General features: G+C 38.1%; 1 protein-coding gene across 3 annotated transcripts in view; it reads right to left on the minus strand.

Annotated features, from left to right (window-relative positions):
* Window positions 1-20,601, minus strand: part of RASGRF2 (Ras protein specific guanine nucleotide releasing factor 2) — a 259,547-nt gene that overhangs the window by 173,579 nt on the left and 65,367 nt on the right. For 2 of the 3 annotated variants that reach the window (XR_009963890.1, XM_062613869.1), the window contains exons 12-17: window positions 19,843-19,979; window positions 16,092-16,174; window positions 13,682-13,930; window positions 12,957-13,345; window positions 9,548-9,676; window positions 8,170-8,259 (exon numbers count right to left, since the gene is read on the minus strand). Coding sequence is in view for 2 of the 3 variants with exons in the window: in XM_062613869.1 (XP_062469853.1) it covers window positions 8,170-8,259; window positions 9,548-9,676; window positions 12,957-13,345; window positions 13,682-13,930; window positions 16,092-16,174; window positions 19,843-19,979 (1,077 nt within the window). In the remaining variant the exon portion in view is untranslated. The remainder of the gene's footprint in view (window positions 1-8,169; window positions 8,260-9,547; window positions 9,677-12,956; window positions 13,346-13,681; window positions 13,931-16,091; window positions 16,175-19,842; window positions 19,980-20,601) is intronic. The other variant, XM_062613870.1, reaches the window with a different exon arrangement.

A 20,601-nucleotide genomic window follows, 5' to 3' on the forward strand; every position in this document is an offset into this window, starting at 1 on the left:
TCTTGGAGCAGATTCTCCTGGAAGGCATGCTAAGGCACATGAAAATCAACAAGGTGCTTGGTGACAGCCAGCATGGCTTCACTAAGGGGAAATCCTGCCTGACCAATTTGGTGGCCTTCTATGATGGGGCGACGGAACTGATGGACAGGGGTAGAGCAGTTGATGTCATCTACCTGGACTTGTGTAAAGTTTTCGACAGTGCCCCACACAACATCCTTGTCTCTAAACTAGAGAGACATCAATTTGATGGATGGACCACTCGGTGGATAAAGAACTGGCTGGATGGCCACATACAACGAGTTGTGGTCAATGGCTCAGTGCCCAGCTGGAGACCAGTAACGAGTGGCGTCCCTTAGGGACTGGTGTTGGGACCGGTCTTGTTCAACATCTTTGTTGGCAACATGGACAGTGGGATTGAGTGTGCGCTCAGCAAGTTTGCCAATGACACCAAGCTGTGTGGTTCGGTTGATACACCGGAGGGAAGGAATGCCATCCAGAGGGACCTCAACATGCTTGTAAGGTAGGCTGATGCCAACCTCATGAAGTTTAACCATGCCAAGTGCAAGGTCCTACACCTGGGTTGGAGCAATCCCAGGCACAGCTACAGATTGGGCAGAGAAGAGATTCAGAGCAGCCCTGTGGAGAAAGACTTGGGGGTGTTGGTTGATGAGAAAATGAACATGAGCCAGCTTCAGTGTGTGCTTGCAGCCCAGAAAGCCAACTGTATCCTGGGCTGCATCAAAAGCAGTGTGACCAGCAGGTCGAAGGAGGTGATCCTGCCCCTCTACTCTGCTCTTGTGAGACCTCACCTGGAGTATTGTGTGCAGTTCTGGTGTCCTCAACATAAAAAGGACATGGAACTGTTGGAGCAAGTCCAGAGAAGGGCCATGAGGATGATCAGGGGACTGGAGCACCTCCCGTATGAAGATAGGCTGAGAAAGTTAGGGCTGTTCAGCCTGGAGAAGAGAAGGCTGTGTGGAGACCTCATAGCAGCCTTCCAGTATCTGAAGGGGGCCTATAGGGATACTGGGGAGGGACTCTTCATTAGGGACTGTAGAGATAGTACAAGGGGTAACGCATTAAATGTTAATTTTTATTCATCTGATATCGTGACAGTAATCAAGCAGGGGTAAAGTGTGTGAGCCTGAGAGATCACAGGACTCATCTGGCTCAACTTCAGTGCTTATGTGGCTTTCAAGTGATAGATCATTGTGGAAATCATAGCTGTAATTTATGAAAGTCCACTTATATTTGTTATTGCTCTTACAGTTGAGGTACGTTATATACGTTCCAGTACCTGAAGGGGGCCTACAAGGATGCTGGAGAGGGACTTTTCATCAGAGACGAGCAATAGGACAAGGGGTAATCAGTTTAAACAGGGCAAGTTCAGGTTAGATATAAGGAAGAAGTTCTTTACTATGAGGGTGGTGAGGCACTGGAACAGGCTGCCCAAAGAAGCAGTGATTGCTCCATCCTGGTCAGTGTTCAAGGCCACGCTGGACAGAGCCTTGGGCTACATCATCTAGGGTGAGGCAGGGGGGTGGAACTAGATGATCTTAGGGTCTTTTCCAACCCAAACCATTCTACAGTTCTATGTTACGGCAGACAAACTCCTACAGTGCTTCTGAGGAGGTGAGGACTTTCCATATTCATTTCAGTGGCTGTTGAAGCTGACACTGTCACATCAATCACTGGCATACTGTTTATCCTCAAATGCATTCAGTTGCTCTAAAACTGAGGTTTAGCAGCTTTACTTCAGAACTGGTCAAACAAAGTACAGAAAGGCCCTACAATATTTTATCACAAGCAGGGATCAAGAGTACAAAAATATCTAAGTCAAAATAAATCAGACATTTATACGCTAACAGGATTACACACTTCCCTCTGTTCACCTTTTCCATCACTAATACATAACTTACACACATAATTAGTGCACAAATGCGTAACTGATTATCAGTGAAATTAACATACAACTACCTTTTTATACAGAGCTCAAGAATAAGAAAGGAATTTGACCCCTCCCTAATCAGTGATGTGATTGCAGGACCATCCATGCAGATGCATTGTCAACAGTGGAAAATACTCAGTGGCAGTGTATGGAAGTGGCACCAGGACATACTTCTGTATGCCAAGGCATATTGAATTGCTTTGCAGGAGGACACTGCTTGCATTTAGCAGCTGCAGCTAGCAGATTAGTGAAGCAGGTTTTGTGCTTGCTTTTTTGAGAATCTGCTGCAGCTGCAAAGGACTGATCACTTCTGCAGGCAGATTGTAAGAACTATGGAAAAACAGATAATACCAGAAAATGTTCTGGTAAACAGGTTGATGAGGCTTGCGAGCCTAAAACCAAGGGCAGTCTAGATTCAGATTGCTTCTCTGAAGCACCAGAGAGATCTGTGAAAAGAGAAGGAGTTGGCTGTACTTTCTATGCATAAGAAAAGATTTGCAGACTGATAGTTTGAGAGAACTTTCAAAATGTTCTTTGATAGGGCATGAACTGTGAAACAGAGGAGCTTTAGGAAAAATTCTCTCTCCTGAACAATACCTAGGTAAATAACTCAAGTCAAAGGTAATTTAGCCCCAGAGATATGTGCAGGCGATTGATTGAAATGGATAGTATATGAGCAATTCATTTTTAGGTAGATGCTTCAAAGCTTCAAACTGTTATTTTAATTGCTCCTTTAAATCACTAAAATCAGAGAGAATAAGCCCATCTTTCCTCCTTGCTTGCATGGAGCAGATTTTCCTACGTGCAAATCATATTTGTCAGAGATACTCCCCCAAAGGCTCTTTTTTCCCTAGTTCTTTCTCACTCTCTCCTCTCCCTTTCACATGTATTTTAAAAAACAAATGCTTATACTAAAGAAGCCAGACCCTCCTGCCAACCACAAGCTTCCATCCCACTTCCATCCTCTCCCATAATGTCACCTTGTTCTTGTGAAAAATGGTACATTCTCTACAGCGTGGATCGCTATGCTGTAGGGGGAGGGAGGCAGCTTTGAAGCTTGCAGCACGCTAGAAATACTGACTTGCCCAGCTCACAATTAGCTGACAGAATTATTGAAATAAAGCTGCAATGTTCATTAGGGAACAAGCCTTTTCTTTGGGTTTAAGTATTTGCTTCTTGTCTAACATTTATTTTCTATTTTGGGGATTTTTTGATTGAGTTAAGAGACAACTTTCTCAAAGTTTTTTCAGCCTACCTGCTGCACAATATAAAAAATTCAGTTTAGACTTTGAATTTAAGCTTTTGGCAAAAAAATCTGCTTGAAGCCTATGTTCAGTAGATTAATTTAAATATAAAATGACCAATTTATTTTCTTCAATTTGTCTTAGGCATTTTTAGCAGAGAAGAAATTTGTAATTTTGCTAAGCTTATGTAAGTACTTTTTACTTTATTCATTATTTACACACTCACCACTGCATTATTTCCCTAATTTGACTTCATTCATACAACTGTTCAGAGACTTTAAGTGAAGGTTGAATCTCTCCCAGTCACACAGAGCACCTTGACAGTTTATGAGAATTAGCAAATATGGGGGCCTGCATGCAGAGCAAAGAGTTTCAGTAAATGAACACTAAAAGATGTTTCTTTTTTATATGATATCTTACTGATCCTGACACAGTGCTCTGATTCTGTGCAAAACAGACATAAAGACAAATTCGAGGATTAAAAATCAGCAATAACACGCTTGAAAGAGCTGTACAAAGATAAACCACGGAAATTTTCAAGTTCTACAAGCCATGGATGAAATAAATACTCTTCCATACAAACTGGTTTTATCTAGTGCTAGGTTTCGTGTGGGTGCTGTATACATTATGCTGTTCTTATTAATTCCTGTAACATCTGCAGGATTTTTGCAGCAGAACTACAAATGGTTGCTGAGCATTTTGGCAGGAGGTTCCTCTCCAACATTGCCAGTCTTATTCCTCTTGACACTGGCTGTGTGACAGACTCTCAAAGAGAAGGAAATCACTCCTGAAAAGGTGGGACTTCCACTTAAAAGAGGTGGAGTTCCACTTAAAGACCACCTAACTCTCATGGTAGAGCTAAAAAAAAGAGATCAGCACAGTATTCATTAGGATGAGACCACTAGCACTAAAATTTTTGTAGGAACTTCTCCATGTTATAAGACAGACATTGGAGCAGAGCTGCCAGATAACTTCTGTGTTGCTTTTGGAAGCTAGCACCAATTCAAGCGGAGCAAGCCATGAGGCACCCAGCATACAGTGCAGTTGGGCAACCCAAGCATCAACAATTCCTGGGGCCCAGCTAGGGGCACATGTATACGTTATGCACCCAGATAGCAAATTAACTCAACAGATGAGTGTGGAAGAAAAAACACAGCTCTGCTCCACCACACTGGGGATGAAGAAGTTTAAGAGCACTGCTAATACACACTTCACTCAGGTTGCACCTGAAGAGGGAAGTGGACCAATACCTAAAGCAGATCAAAGTACTCAAAAGTCTTTCAACCTTGGTTTCCCATCAAGCCACGTGCTGTCATGCAGCCTGCAGACAGGACCAACATAGACAGTGTTCCCTTAGGTGCTCACCTAACAGTATGCAAAGCCATCACATGCCACGGGACATCTGATCAGAACTTTGCATACTTACGAGTATTTAAACTTTTCATTGCATGGTAATATCATTATAAAATGCTATTACCAGCATTCTCCACGAGATGATTAAATATTCTTTATGTCTGGTTCTAGTAGAGTGACTATAGAGCTTTGCTAGGAGACTGTTAATCTGCTTGCCTCAATTCATTGCTAAGCAATCAGAACAGGAAGATAGAAAGTTGAGAAGAACTAAGAGCTCATACCCTGGGAAAACAACAAAAAACCCCAAAACAAAACAAAATAAAACAAAACCAAAATTGGCCTGAATCTTCAGGGAACAGCGAGAACTGAAGACACACAAATGACTCTTGGCTCCAAATACCTTCCCACAACCTCCAGCTGATTTCAGCTCCTGATCCTACTCTAGGTTGCCACTCTAGTAACTACTACTGACTGTTCCTTGCAGGTATCTGCCCACTTTTTGAACCTAGGTAAGCCTCTTCCCTTCACAATGTCCTTCAGCAGAATCTCACAGGCTTTCTACTTATTGCACAAAGAACCACAAGCCCGTGTTCGTTTTGAATCATGGCCTCATGCAAGTCATCTGATGACACCTACCTCTTGCATTAGAGAAAGCAACAAATGCCTCCTAACTCTCCCTATGACATCTGCGACTTTGCAGAACTTTCTCATCAACCCTCCAAGTCATCTCTGACCTAAACTTCAAATGCACAAAAGCCATTTCATACTTCCACTTATCACTGATTGCAAACTCTTAACCTTCTCTAGTTCTCATTCCTTCATGTAAAACAGGAGACACCACAACTGTACACAGTATTCAATACACATGCAAATTCGATATTTATACTGTGGTAGCATAAAGGTCTTCTCTGCATTCATCTTTGTCCCTTTCCTAATAATTTCTTATGTTTCCTTTATCTTTTTTGCTCTACTGAGCACTAATGTCATTTAAGGGAACTATCTATTGTAATCCTAGGTCTCAGTCCTGACTGGTAACACCCAGCACAAAGCCCATTCTTTCAGATATGGAGCTCTGACTGTTTTGCCTCACGCCTATCATGTAGTATTTATCAACACTGAATTTCACCTGCCATTCCACTACGTTCCACTTAGGAATATATTATATGGCACACATCATAATGTCTGCTGCAGTGTGATGCCTATGACCAACTGAAAAAAGAATTAAAAAAAAGTGCCATAAATCTCATACACTACCCAGACCTGCTTCACTGACGGATCATGTCCATCCTATGCAGTGAATGAGACAGAGCCCACTGGGAAAAAAAAGGTATTATTTAACAAAACCACACATAATTACAATAATACATACCTGGGGAAGAAATACTATTATTTTAATCACCAAATTTGAACTGCATGACTCTGCAACATTAATACCATGTCTACTATGATTAATTAGTGACATGGCTTAGTGGTGGACTTGCCAGTCCTGGGGTAACAGTTGGACCTAATGATCTTGGAGGTCTTTTCCAACCTAGTTGATTCTATGATTCTAATTGCATCAAGTTACAAACCAGGTGATTAAGCTGTTTGAGCTGTGGTTTGTAGCCTTGTATTTTTGTATTGATTACAGGTGGACAGCCTTTCTCCAGCTCAGTCTCCTGAGACTCCCCAGCACACACTTTTCCTGTTAGATTTGCTGCAGAACCTTCTTACTGTTAAGTCACCCAGGACAACGACCTGTTATGCAGAGCTAGCTTAAATGGCAACATAAAGAAAAAAAATACTTATGAATATTAGGGATGATGTTTTTTTCTTCTTTCAATATTCCCATGCTTTGATATTCCTTCAATTGATTGCATACTTGTAGATTTTATTTCTATTGTACTTCAATGCTGCAAATATTGAAAAGCTGTGCTTTTAACAATACAAAAGCAGTAGTTCTTACTTGAATTGATCCTAGTGGGAAAAACCAATAGATTTTACTTTTACTGCATTTTTTGAACAATATGTAAACATACTGGAATTAATTCATACTGCAAAATGATTCCTTAGTAGTGCCTAATTCCAAAGCCAGAGATCATTAATCATTTCAAACAAAACTTTTACTAAATGCATGTTTCTGACAGGTTCATAAAGTTGCTAAAACTAACATTACTCTCTAAAGCTCACAGGAAGTACACAAGACTGATAGAAGCACTGATTCGTGTTATCCAGAAATTATTTTCTCATGATGCCTACTCACTCATCAAGTGGATGACCCCAACTTTAGACAAAGTGAACACAAAACCAACTGCAATCAGTGGTGACAATTTACTGACCTGTACAGAATTTCATGAATGATTTTGAGATGACAGTCTACAAAGCAGTTTCTTGACATTCCAACAATTATAATGGAAAAAAGGCAGATGTTAATTTACAGTTGAAGTATGTTTTTTCCTACAAAATCAAAATGAACCGTGGGCTTCCGTGTGCCAATGCAAAGTGAAAGTGATTTTATAGACTTAAAAGAGTTGTGTTTTATTTGTAACATAACCTAGGACAGGCCTCAGTGGAAGATATTAATATTTCAAAGGGTACACAGCAAGGCAGCAAGCAAATTCAAAACTTAAATCAAGTATTTTAAGTTGCACTAAATACCTCCAGTCATCAGACAACAGAGCTGCTTTCCAAGGAATATAGAGTTCACGCTTGCCGTAATTTATTTAAGCACAACTGCTCTTATGTAGGCCAAACTTGGACATAAGAAAGGTAATTTTCAAAATAAAATCTTAAATTTTAAGTGAATACTCAAAAACAAAAAAAAAAAGAAAGGTATGATCAAGATGTTTAGCAGATTGCATATATGTAAAATATTAATCTTTGAGAAATAGGCTGAACTAGAAATATCAAGGAAATAGCTGAATACAGGAATCCAATCAATAGATGATGAACTGAAAATGTTGAGTGATAAATATAATTCTGATTTAAGTCAACAAGAAAATCTACCGTTGGTTTACACCATGATTGTTCAAAACCTCACTGGTTTGGCAGCCTCCTTAGATTCTACAGAACAAAGGCACAGAAGCTCACCTGTTTCTTGAAGGTATGTGGTATAGTATGCAGTCCACATTTGCTAGGTTTTGTGTTTTGTTCTAAATATATTTCTGAATAAATTCTCATCCTTTCCCTCCTTCAAGTATATGTTGTGGTGGTTGCTGGCAAGTCCCCAGGACAGTGTGGTGTATAAGCAGCCTAAAAGATGATTTTACTCTTTGGTGACATAAATTGCTTCATTTGTCAAAGTTTCCAGACTGTCACAGCAGGTATGCATGTGGTGGATGTATCTGATCAGCCTGTCCTGAGTTGTTTTAGTCATTCTTACGGGTCAATTTCACTTTCAAATTAAATACAAGTATTTTCATAATGTCCATATAACTGGAAGTCAAGATGCCAACTATCTGTGAATGCTGTACTGCAGTGTCCACACAAAGGCCAGGTTTCCAGGCTCAAACCACCAGCAGATCAAAGTAACAAATCGGAGGCTATTTAGGATTCAGGTAAGTATGTTCTTAAGAAATATTTAATATACCTTTTGAGACCTATGGATCTTACTGTTACCTCTCTTTTGCACAGCATATTGCTCACCTGGTGGACTCCCATGTCCTGCTGCAGCTGTAGCAATGGCAAAAGCAGAAGCAGGAGAGACCGAACAGTGGGTGTTGTCAGCAGTTTGGACTGTAAAGGAATAGGCAGGGAAAAGTTAGCAACTTCTATATACTTTTTTGTATTTTTCAAGTTAAGCAACAATAAGATATTAAATCTTCACTAATGCTTATTCTTTGTGAGCATTTTATGCTTTCATTGCCAGAGGCCTTTGTGTTAGGGGAAATAAAAATACCATATTAACATTTGTGGTTTAAGTTTTATTTCCATTTCACTATAATTAATGTTGCTATGGAAAAAATATCTAAGACACTGCCAAGGTGAGGAATAAGCAGTAATCAAATGGCAAAAAGGGGGAGACAAAAAAGGGGGGAAGGGTGAGACAAAACCAATGGTGTAGAAAAGAAACCTAAACAAAAAATCGTATTAGAGAGCTAAGCACATAAACCAACTTCTGATAGCTAGGTTCACCTGTTTTCCCAGTTCACTGCCCAGGACGAGTACAGTTTTGCAAATTTTATTTGGCTTTCTCTATAGTGAATGCTATGAACATTGCTTCTGACCACAAGTCATATAAGATTCAGTGTTCCACAGAGATTCCAACTCCCAAATCTTGCCATTGCAACGTGAAAGTGCCCTGTAACAGATGATTACTATTGGTTTGAAATTAAATGTCTCAGCAACTTCCTAATAGTTGATAAGACTCTGCTCTGGCTTTGTTTTAATTCCAAGCATGAAATAGCTGCCTAGAAATGTGGCTTGCATGAGATGGCAACATTTTAAGCATTCATGGACATAGCTCACAGCTCTGCTAATGATTACAAAGAGCCACGTGAGAGCTATTCGAGGAGCTCCAGCTCTCAGTTTTCCTTTTCAGTTGAGCAGTTTATTCAAATTTTGGAATGAATAATGTGACACCATCTGTAAATGTTCAGTCTTATACAAAGAAACAAGTCACAGTCACTCCCCATTGACGATAATGGGTGTTGTGTATTTCATGATTACATATGGTGCCCAAAATATGCCCCCTTAGTAGCTGAGAGAAATCTGTGATGGTTTTGAGATTTTTGTGAGAATAGGACTTATTCAATATCAGTCTTGAACTTTGGCACATCCTGCTTGAACTATTTAAGAACATTTGTCACAGCGAAGTCCCAGTATGCTTCCATACATTACTATACAAATTAACCAGTGTAATTCACATTCTAATAGGTTTTTTTCAATACCTGAGAAATAAGAAAAATACAAACAGAACATATTAATAAACCATCATTCTTTTCTAACACCCTGCAAAGATTACAGCTGCAGTATTTAAACACTTCAAAGTGACTGACAGGGGAAAGAAACATCAGGCTGTCACCTCCTGGCTGACGATAGCGGAGATGACGTGGTGTCGAAGGGGATCTACACGGGGAAAGCTCTGCGGTGTCCACTGCTGAGGTGCTTTCAGGAATTGTCCGATCCACTGACACAGACTCTAGAACTGCTGCTTTAAAACAGAATCAGTGTTAATACTGGGATGCTCATGCATAATTTACAACTCTTTCATGTGTATAAACGTGTATAGGACTTGATGATCCTAAATGTCTTTTCCAACCTAGTTGGTAGTCTGATTCTATGGTTTTACATTATTGTACATTAATGCAATAATATAGTATATAAAAATAAATACGTAACAACTTATGTTAATTATCAGATGTATTATACTGTGTTATATTAATTTTATTATATTCATGTATTTATAAAGTACAAATGTTCTTTGAAAATATCAAGAGGCCATAGGCAACTACAGTATGGGGATTTAAGATATGTTTTTTTAAAGAACAAGAGCATAGTTTGATTAGTTTGTCTTACAGATATTGAGTGCCTCTGCCAAGATTTTAGAGTATGTGGATCTCTGAAAACACCTAAAGACAGAAAGTCTGTAAAGTGATCAACTTTGAACAACGTGAGCTGTGCTGCATTGATAAAAAAAGAATATGGACATCAAAGGGGACTTCACTTGTTTAAAAAATTAAATTTATTTAATTAAAAGCACTTAATACCAGTGTTTCAACACCAGCCTAGTACCACTAAATACCATCTAACACAAAGTTGTTTACGTTTAATCTCAGGAACATAGCTGCTTTACATGGTAATGCTTCTGGAATTTTTGCGTTAGGAAGACTCAGTAATAATTATCCTTTGGGTGGAGTTAAAGGACTGGGAAAGTTTTGCATCAATGGCATAGCCACATAAAAGCTCATAAATAAAGAACTTGGTGAAAATCAGCAAATTGTCAGCTTTCAAAATAGCTTGGAGAAGATGGCAGAATTTGCAGTGAAACACACATGTAATAAGGATAATTGAAGTCATAGGTTTTATATGAGCTAGGAAACGTTTTCTGTGTTGGAAAACTGTGTAACTAAAACCTGCTTAATAAAATAGCCAAACAGCTCTGGAAGGTGTATTACTCTATGGAGAAGTTCTTCTATCAGAAGAACAAAAAGGGAATGACAGAAATACAACTTCTGAAATGAGGGAAAAGAGGCTGATAAAATATATCATACATTTGATATGAATGACAACTGTGACTGCAGCACAAACATTATATATAGAATATATATATAAACAAAAACTTTGCAAACCAAAAACTTTCAAAACAAACAACAAACAACAAACAAGGTGGTAACTCCAGGATGGAAATGGACAACACTGAAGAACAACAACCACCATAATAATATGTCCTGGGGAACAGAATCTGTATGGTTATATTGGATTTAGATCAAGCCACAGTCGTTTTTTTGGAAATAAGGCACTACCAGAGCAACAGTATTAACTGTAATGGGTTGGTAGCTCCTGATTAAGTAGAACTGGCCTCCTTACCCAGGAAACTTCGGAAGTGAAGAAGCACATTACATACGATAAGAATCATGCAGATTAACTTTTTGTAGTTCTATTACTACCCGTCTCCATTCTCCTTGTGAGATTTTTTTTTCTGAACTTACTTTTCTTCCCCAACATGCTCATGCAGCTGGGTTACAAAAGGACTTTCCCCTGCAGAACTGAGCTACCTCGCTCCAAACTCCAAACTGAGTGCAAACTGCTCCCCAGAGGGACTGGAGACACTGCACAGAGAGTTATTTAGCATTTATATGAGGTTCTGGCCATTTCCAAATGTTCCTTACACTGCCCAGATGACACTCCCAGCTTTGATAGACTGGAATACAAAATACAAATACCTCTGCAACTATGCCTACTGCTAACACTAGGCCAGAATAATCTCTCTTTACTAGTTTCCTTTACAGTATGTAGCAAAAACCATTATGTCTAAGACTGCAGTTATCTGTGTACAATTAATTTTAATGCATGGTCTATATTGTGTTGTGCTATCATATTGATTTGAATGTGGTTATATTAACACACAAGAAGAATTTGCTCAAATCTGCATACTAAATACTATATTTTACATATGTAAACAGTCTGTTACACTACTCATTTAATAACATCCAGTGTAAAGAAATATAAGGATTAAGTGTAACAGCCAACCAGCATTTTATGAAAGCATAAAGCATTGGCAAGCATAGACTCCTATAATGCTAAGGTGGCTAAATTGCCTGTTAAAAGCATTCTTTTGTTAAACAATTGACTGCATTCTGTAAAAGCAATCCCTCTGCATAGTACAACATCAAATTTCTTACCAGGGCACTTATTTCAATTCATCAGTAAGGAACAGACATAATGCTTTTCTCAGTGTATGTTTGGTAATCTTTTTCTTCTTTCCCCTCAGATTACATCAATTTTCATTGTTACAAGTACTTGCAAGTAAAGCTGGGCTAAATTTTGCTCAGATTCAAAGTTCAAATTCCTCAGACTGTAAGTCAGGCCATGTAAGATCATTTCTAAATATGAACTTCAGGAGCAAAACAGATTTTTTATTATTATTATTTCCTTATTTTCTGTTTAATGTAACAAAGATTAGAAAAAAATACCATATAGTTCTAATTCCCTCCATCCCTCCATCCCAAAAGAGCAATGAGAAATAAGCACACACATGCATCCTATGAGATTAGAGCTACTTTCTCTATGAGAAAGTATGCCTCCTGTGAGATTAGAGCTTTGCCATCTATGAGTACAATGATCCCCTTCTAGATGCCAACATTGAGGTTTATATCAACTAACTTCAGACCTCTGGAAGCAGTACCTATTCCAAGGTGCCTTACACAATCCATAGAGGAAAACAGGCTTTCACATAGGAGCAGTTAATCTATTTTAGACATGTACCTTCTGGATGGATTACAACCAAGTGGTATGAATATCACCAATGTAGCAAGTAAATAACATGAATTATTTGTTTGGGTCAGTTTATGGAAAACTAGTCCTGTTATGTAAACATGTTAAAGCTGTTCTGTCTTTACATCCGTATTTCTTTCTAACTTAATGTTTTACTTCCTGCAGTAACAGTACAACCCCAAAACCTTTCACCTCAGGAAACACAACTGGCCTTAAATATTTCCTTCTGCCATTCTCCTTATCACTTTGCTGAAGTGAAAACAAACACGGCCATTCTGTCATACTGCTTTTCCTGCAAAGAAGGATAACAAACAACTCATCACAGCCTCTACGAGAGAAGAAACAGAGAGCAAAGTATGGTTTCATAACACAACTTGTGCTGATCAGGAGTTAGACAAGCAAAACAATTCAGCAGTGATCTGATAGAAGTCAAGCCTACCTTAGAGACAGCCCCATTTATCAAAAAAAGCATTCAGTATTTTGTGGGTATATAATACCTCTCCGAATGCTTCTCCTCAACTTGTTACAGAGGTCAACACGAGGGTTCTCCAGGCCGTCCTCTATGGAGCCAGGGCTTTGCTCAGGAGAGGAGGGCCCTCTGCTAAGGTCCAGTGGTACTTTGCTACCTGACGGTGGTGGGGAGGTGGCCGGGCTGTAGGTTGAGGTAGGACTGCTTGCCATAGATGAAGCAGAGAGGTCAAGGGCACCAATCCGTGAATTCAGTGGTGAGGTCAGTGACAGTTTTCGGGCTCTGACAGGTGAGGATGTTCTGGAGAGCGACAAGGGAGGAGGAGAAGAAAACTTGCGACAGAGATGTGGTGACTTCCCATCGGCCAGGTACTCTCCTCTATTGTTTTGATTAGTAACAAAGAACAACTCCAGAGACCTGAGAGTAAGAAACAAAAAAAGCAAAATATGATAACAAATGCCAAATAGATTTAAGAGTGAAAATACTTGCAAACAAGTTTTGGACAAATATGCATGGCACTGCAAAATCTGTATGACACTTAGCCCTCAAAGCCTAGGAAGAAGGTTGAGACGGACTTACCTGAAAACTTACATCTTATTAACAAAGAAAAAACCTTATTCTTAGTTAATTTATGTAATAGAAAATGATGGTAAAACCCACCAAACAAAAAAACAAAACTCAAAAAACCAAAACCCAACAAATTACAATTCCATAAGAAACCTATGATTAAAAGGGAAAATCCCCAGAGCTCACCTGACAGGAATAGAAGTAAAGGGCCGTCTGTATATGTCTGAAAGTTTTTCCAACACCACAGCTGCAGTAGTAAATATGCGGTAAGTATGTAGGAAAGTATTCAGAAAATCAATGCTTAGAAATCGCAGGTCTGTTAGACGCTCCAAAAGGCGCTCAACGCTTGCGTAACGGATTTGGGGTACTTTGCAGGAATTCAGTGTTTTGCTGAAGCAGATATCAATGTCATCTCTATGAAGACGAGCATCAGATCTACACAAAAATTAAATTTAGAACAATTCACCAAAAACCTGATGATCTTGAAGGTCTTATCCAACCTAATTGATTCTATGATTCTATGATCATGGTACAGTAATGGCATAATTTTAGCTGCTCCTGTCAACATAATGGCATCGAATATCCATGCATTCTTGTATTTCAACACCACCAGGAAACTGTTAATCTCTCACGACACCTGCTTCCATTCAGTTATAATTTATGCCATAACCAAGGGAATTTAAATTTTATTTCTGGCAAATAATTAATTTACGTTTCAAAGTCTAAGAAACCATTCATAATTAAATTTCTGAAATGGAACAGGAGGTAGATTTGTCCCCTCTTGTCTCTTTCAGGCTCCTGTGGCTTGTACACCAATATTATTAAAAGCTCACTATAGAACAATAGTGGACTGACTGCATTTTTTCTGCTGGCATCTAGCTTTACCTAAAATAAACCAACGGACCCTAGCAAAAGACAGCAAAATTAGCCTGTTAGCAAATCTTAAGGCTCACCTGCAAGGTAACACTTGCTGTCAGGCTCCAATAATTACTTTTATTTTTTAAAAAGAAAAGGGTGCAGCATGAAATATCTCAAATTTCAGAGCAGAAACTGTGGCGAGTGTTTGTTTCAGTGGAAAAGTTAAAAAAAAGGACTAAATTTGGTTTGGCTATCAAACAAAAATCAGTCATTTACATAATGCTACTCATAATGCCATTTCTCCAGTTTAGTTTTGCTTAACTTTATCTAATTGAAGGCCTAGTTTGTAAAGAAAAAAAAAAAGAAGTATGGATACTAAGTAAATCATCTTTCCATATTGCCATAGCTTTTCATTAAAAATTATTGGATTTTCCTAGAATACAGTATGAAGACATTCCACACACTTATACATTGAATTACATGTAACTTATACATTACAAAACAATCATTCTTTCTTAAGTTGAGTCCTCAGGAAAGTAGCTTTGTTCTTGTTTTTGTTTTTTTATTTCATCCAAAGACATGTGACTCTCAAAGTCAATGTGTACTGAAAATCAGATGATTTCCTTTGCAGGAGAAGAACACCAGATTTGTGTCTGTTGTTAGGATCCTGTATTTTTTTCAGAATTAAGAGTTCTTTCCCTTGACATCGGGAGTAAGACCTTGCTGTACTCCGCAATTTGAAAACAGATGAATGTATTTTTAACATTCAGCAGGTAACAGAAGCGTTTACACACTGGGGAGCTCCTGAAATAAAACTGAAGACAATAAAATGCCTTCTTTTTCCAGGGATCAAAGGTATGTGCTCTTTCACTGTATTCACACATTATCTCTTTTTCATTTCATATACAAAGAGAAGAGAGGCAACAACTACAAGAGGCATCTGAGAAAACTTCATGTACAGAGTACATCCAAGAGAGAGAAATGGCCTAGCGACAGATAACAGTAAGAAAATAAACAGTTATAGTTCTATTCCTAGGTTTTATTCCTTGATATTTATATTGTATAACAGTAGGTAAAACTCATGCAAATACAGATCTGTAGAGGTTTCAAGAGGTAAAATTGTGTTAGAAATTGGAACTGAAAATTGCTCTCTACAATTAAAAAAATGCTTTTTTAAAAAATTGAATGAATTCAAGGGTGAAAGAAGCAAGTTTATGAACAATGATGTTAACTTCATGTGATCAGTTAAAATTATGAGAGAAATTTTTTTGTTTTTCCTCAGAAATAAGAGAAGTGGAAGAAAAGATTTGGCTAATATAACAAAATACCTTGGAAAATTATACTTGTCTGCAGTCATCTAAATTCTGAATATATTTTAAGGTATATTCAATACAATTAGGAGTGGTATGACCAAGAAAAGCTAACAGAAGATAAAACTATTCATCTGATGCATAACTGAGGTTACTTCACAAATAATGGAAAAATCTGAGCTGTAATCCTATGCAGTCCAATACTGTGAATTGACAGTTTACCATTTTGAGTCAGTCCTATCATTTCAAGAAAGAGATTTTAAAAGGTGCATTTTGGGAAGTAGCATGAAATCTATTCAATAAAAAATGGGGGGGGGGGGGGAATTTAAAAGGTTGCATTTTCAAAATACACATTCTATTTTGTTAAAAGTTAAAACCAACCAAACACCAAGATATTTAGTACACTGGGGAAAAAATGCTGCACTTACTTGATCATATGTGGCACCGTGACCTTAGAGTTTTCTTCAAACACTATGGTCATTAAACCATTGCACCTTATATTATCAATGCACTGGAAAATGAACATTGAAATCAGTTAAAATCAATACACAACATAAGGGGACTTCCACACTTTCCCTTCCACACTTTCCGTATCACTATAAACTTAAAGCATAGTTTCTACAGGTATGGACTGATTGGTACAAGGTATTTTCATACATGAAAGTCAGTGAATCAAGATTTATAGCAGACAGGCTTCTCTAGTCTTCTGTCTTTGATTTGCACATCTGCAAGTCCACACATATTTACCAGCACACTCAGGGTATTCAGCTCAGCATCTTTTTTTTCACATGAAGAAGTATTTTGAGTTGGAAGTGAAACTTCCTTTGAAGTTCCTTTGAACAGATTTAAATACCCCTAACAATTTGTGAAGGAGTATTAAGCTTGAAAAATAAATACTGCATGGAAGTTAAGACTCCTTTATACACGAACAGACACACTAATACTTAACCTTTACCCTGTGCAAAAAAGACCAAAGAGAAATATAAACAGTTTCTAGAAATACACTTGTAAAACCAAATTCAGGTGTCCCTGTTGTTCTGACACATAGATGAGAGGGTGCTGCCCAAGTAGTTCCTTGCAAAGTCTTGTATAAATGTTTCAGGCTAGGCATTAGAAGTTGGAAAGACACTTCTGGGGCATGGCCTCAGCACATACTATAGAAATTGCATGCAGTCCTGTGGCTAGTAGAAGTATACATACTAGGGGTGTGTAAGTTGCTCTTCAAGCCTCAGAAAAGCTCAGTGCTAGTGGCACATAGGGGTAGCTCAAAGCCATTTCTACACCGTTATTTTCTGGTTTGTTCTTTTATATAGTTAAGACAACCCAGCACTGTAAGCCTTGCTCTTGGAAGTCAGCATAAAGTCTGCCAGAGGATCAGGCTTATACATTCTACAGCAAGTACTTCCTACCTAATACTGTAACACTCTTACTTTATAATACTTTGTAGTTTTATTTGTTGAGTATCTTTAATATATATATGTGTGTATATATATATATATATATATAAATATAAATACTAAGGTACATTTACCTTGACTTCAATACAAGGTACATTTACCTTGAATTCAAGAATAAAAATTGCTGGCTTTAGAACATCTCATAGCAAAATAATGATTGATGTTAGATTGGTCAAACAAGATAATCAGAGGCTTCTTAGTTTTAAAATATATCTACATAACTATGCATTTAAAATATGATCTACGTAGCTAGATGTGTTTTTAAATTCAGGTATTTAAGATTATTTGAAAAGTGCAGTTTTAACAATTCACATTATGATTTTAGCAAATTGTTACCTAAAAGCACTGAGAAAAACACATCAAATAAAAATACGTAATTTCCCCCATGTGAATTTTAAATTCACAGAGAAGCCCTTAGCACCAATCATAAAACTGCCTGAGGTAATTCAGCACTCTTATGCTCAGTCTGCACTGGCCCAGCATTTTACCACCTCCCTGACAGTAATGGAGATCCAGGGCGGAAGGACAACAAGCTCAAACAAGAAGGGAGGCTTCTCCACCACCAACAAAACCCATGCGTTTTTCATAAAAATTGTATGGTTTGCTTGAAAGGAATATAAATTCAAGAGGTGTCACTAGGAACACAGAAAAAAAAAAGACCAACAATTCTTCTGCATATATAATTTAATAAGAAGGTCAAATCTAAACAAGAAGACTAATGCTGTGACTGAATGGCAACTTTTTTACTGGGGCAGCTACAGCTTCTCTGGGCAACTTATTCTGGCAGGGCCTCACCACCTTCACAGTAAAGAATTTCTTCTTAATACCCAACTTAAATCTTCCCTGTTTAACTCATTGCCCCTTGTCCTGTCAGTACAGTCCCTGATGAAGAGTCCCTCTCCAGCATCCTTTATAGGTCCCCTTCAGATGCTGGAAGGCTGCTATGAGGTCTCCACGCAGCCTTCCCTTCTCCAGGCTGAAAAACCCCAGCCTTCGCAACCTGTCTTCATACGGGGAGGTGCTCCAGCCCTCTTACCATCATGGTTTTCAGGAGACCAGTGGTCTCACTCATTTAGAAGTTCTCATGCATTATCTGTTTTTTCACCCCTAATTTTCTTCCTCCAGCAGAAGAAAAGTGGCATGCTTCTTGCAATATTTTCTTCTTCTTTGCTCTCTATATGGAGTATACACAGCATCTTGTGCCCCTTCTTATCCCTTTATCTCTTTTTAGCCACTGCCTATCCCCTCAGCATCTCTTGCTTCCCTTCCTAGAGAAGTCATGTTTACCTCTGCCTTGCTAAAACACTCTCAAGCTTTCTAGGCACACAGCTCTCCAGTGAGCTGTGGTGCTTTTCAGCTCTTCCCCTAACACCACAGTAGGGTTGTTTGGAGCTGAAGTGGTTTGGAGGAGAAGAACTGGCCTTTGGAGCAGAACCAACTCTGATCTCTAGTCTACATGGACTGCATTTGACCTTCTCATTTAAATTTAATATTACTTAGGCTAAGAATGGACTTATTCCTGTGCATCCCATGTTCCAGGCTAGTTCTTAGGCAGTCTTTCTTACACCCCAAATAATCCCAATACTTTCGTATGTAAATGGAACAGCATACATACTGAAAATCCATTTTGTAAAAAATCTGCAAGCACGTCAGTCTGTAAGACCTGTATGCATTGAGGTGCAACTCAGACAATATTTTGAGATTTGTATCTTTTTTGTTTTGTTCGTCTATAATAGTCCAGAAGAAAGTAACTCAAAATACTTATTTTTAAGCAATTCCTACTAATTATGACTCCAATTCACCTGGAGATGTTGCCAGCAATAGTGGCATCTTTAGGAATCCATCAAATTCCACACTGATATTTGTCTAATCAGCTGTTTATCTTGATAGTGATAGAGAATAGGACTCAAATTCAGAACTATGAGAAATCGATGTACTGTGCCCCATGGCAGGGGGTTGGAACTAAATGAGCTTTAAGGTCTCTTCCACCCAAATGAGCTTTAATGTCTCTTCCAATAAAAATCATTCTGCGCTTCTGTAACTCTATAAACAAAACAGCAACGCCTTAATTCGTACCTGGTTGCCTGAAAGTTCAGATTTTTTACAGTGCATTCAATTTCTTTCCCCAAACAGAGTCCTGTAAAAGTTTTTCTGCTATGTTTTTAGCCAAAAGCCCGCTTTTTTTTTTTTTTATCCTTGACATTGAAGTATTTTAAATCACCATTTTTCTTCATTCACAATAAAGACAACTGCACATTGCTAGAATGCTCAGTAATTATTAGTAATGGTTTGTTAGTATTCTTTTTGGTGAGAAACAGGGTTTATCTTATTTTCTCACTGCATGGGAGATGATTATTGATGTGATATGGTATTGTTTTCACTCTCAGGACTCTCAGATGTTTTCTGATCTGTGTGAAAGTTAAGTAAATCAAAATACGTATCTGGATGGGCTCTCCTTAGGCACAAAAAATACTACCATTACTATTATATTTGTCAGCTGACAATTTTGTATTTTACATCCCATCTTTCCCAGTGAGAAACAGCTGTCACTGATGACTCAAATGCAGTTACAGAATTTTGAGGAAAACAGATAACACTAAGGGGTTTTTACATATATTACAGCAAATCAGCCCTCAAGAAATCAACATCTCTCCTTTGGATTAGTTTTCAGAAATGCAAAATAACCTAAGATTTCAATACAAACATTAATACATTAAACTACCTGACTTATGTCACTTGTCCATGCAGCTTTCTCCTGTCGTGATGGGGCTAAAAGGACAACAGTAAAAGAAGGAGCATCTGTAGGTTCAACTACAAGCTTGAAATCTAGGTGTCCAAACACTTGTCCAGAACTTTTTGCTTTACAGCCAGAGGAGAGAAAAAAAACCCAAAAGTCAAAATGTAAGACTTCAGACTGTAAGACAAAGAAAATACTTGTTTCATTTAAAACTGGAGTTACTTTAAAACATCTCTCTGACAAAGAGCAAACCCAACTGGGAATCCAAAATTTATACACAAAATTTAAAAAAAAGTTGCAAACATGCAATACTGGGAAGTTGCTGTTCATTACTTTTAAAGATACTAAGTAAGGCTAAAGTCCTTCTACACTGCTATGTTGACATACCTTCAGTATACAAGAAGTATCAGTGAAATTAAAGAAAACTGATTTCAGAATTCAAGTGCAAAACTTGCTTAAAACTGCAGGTTGGAAGCCAAAATTAGTAACACTAAAATCAGCCTGAGATTGTGTTTTATTTCATTTGAGCATTGTGTTTTATTTCATTTGAGCATGCCTGCAGTTAAGATTTGTAGGGACTCCAAAACAAGAACTTTCCACTAATTCTGCCAACTTAATCAACCCCCATGTATTTAAGAAACCCAATTAGCTACTGGTTCTTTAAGGCACATTTTTTTCTTTCCAACACTCTCTGGGTGAAGCTGCAATATAAAAGTCAGCAAATAATTTGCCACATTCCTTCAG

Source organism: Pezoporus occidentalis, unplaced genomic scaffold (genome assembly GCF_034315485.1).
Source record: "Pezoporus occidentalis ecotype Australia unplaced genomic scaffold, CSIRO_AGI_Poc_V1 ctg170, whole genome shotgun sequence".
NCBI classification, from domain to species: Eukaryota; Metazoa; Chordata; class Aves; order Psittaciformes; family Psittacidae; genus Pezoporus; species Pezoporus occidentalis.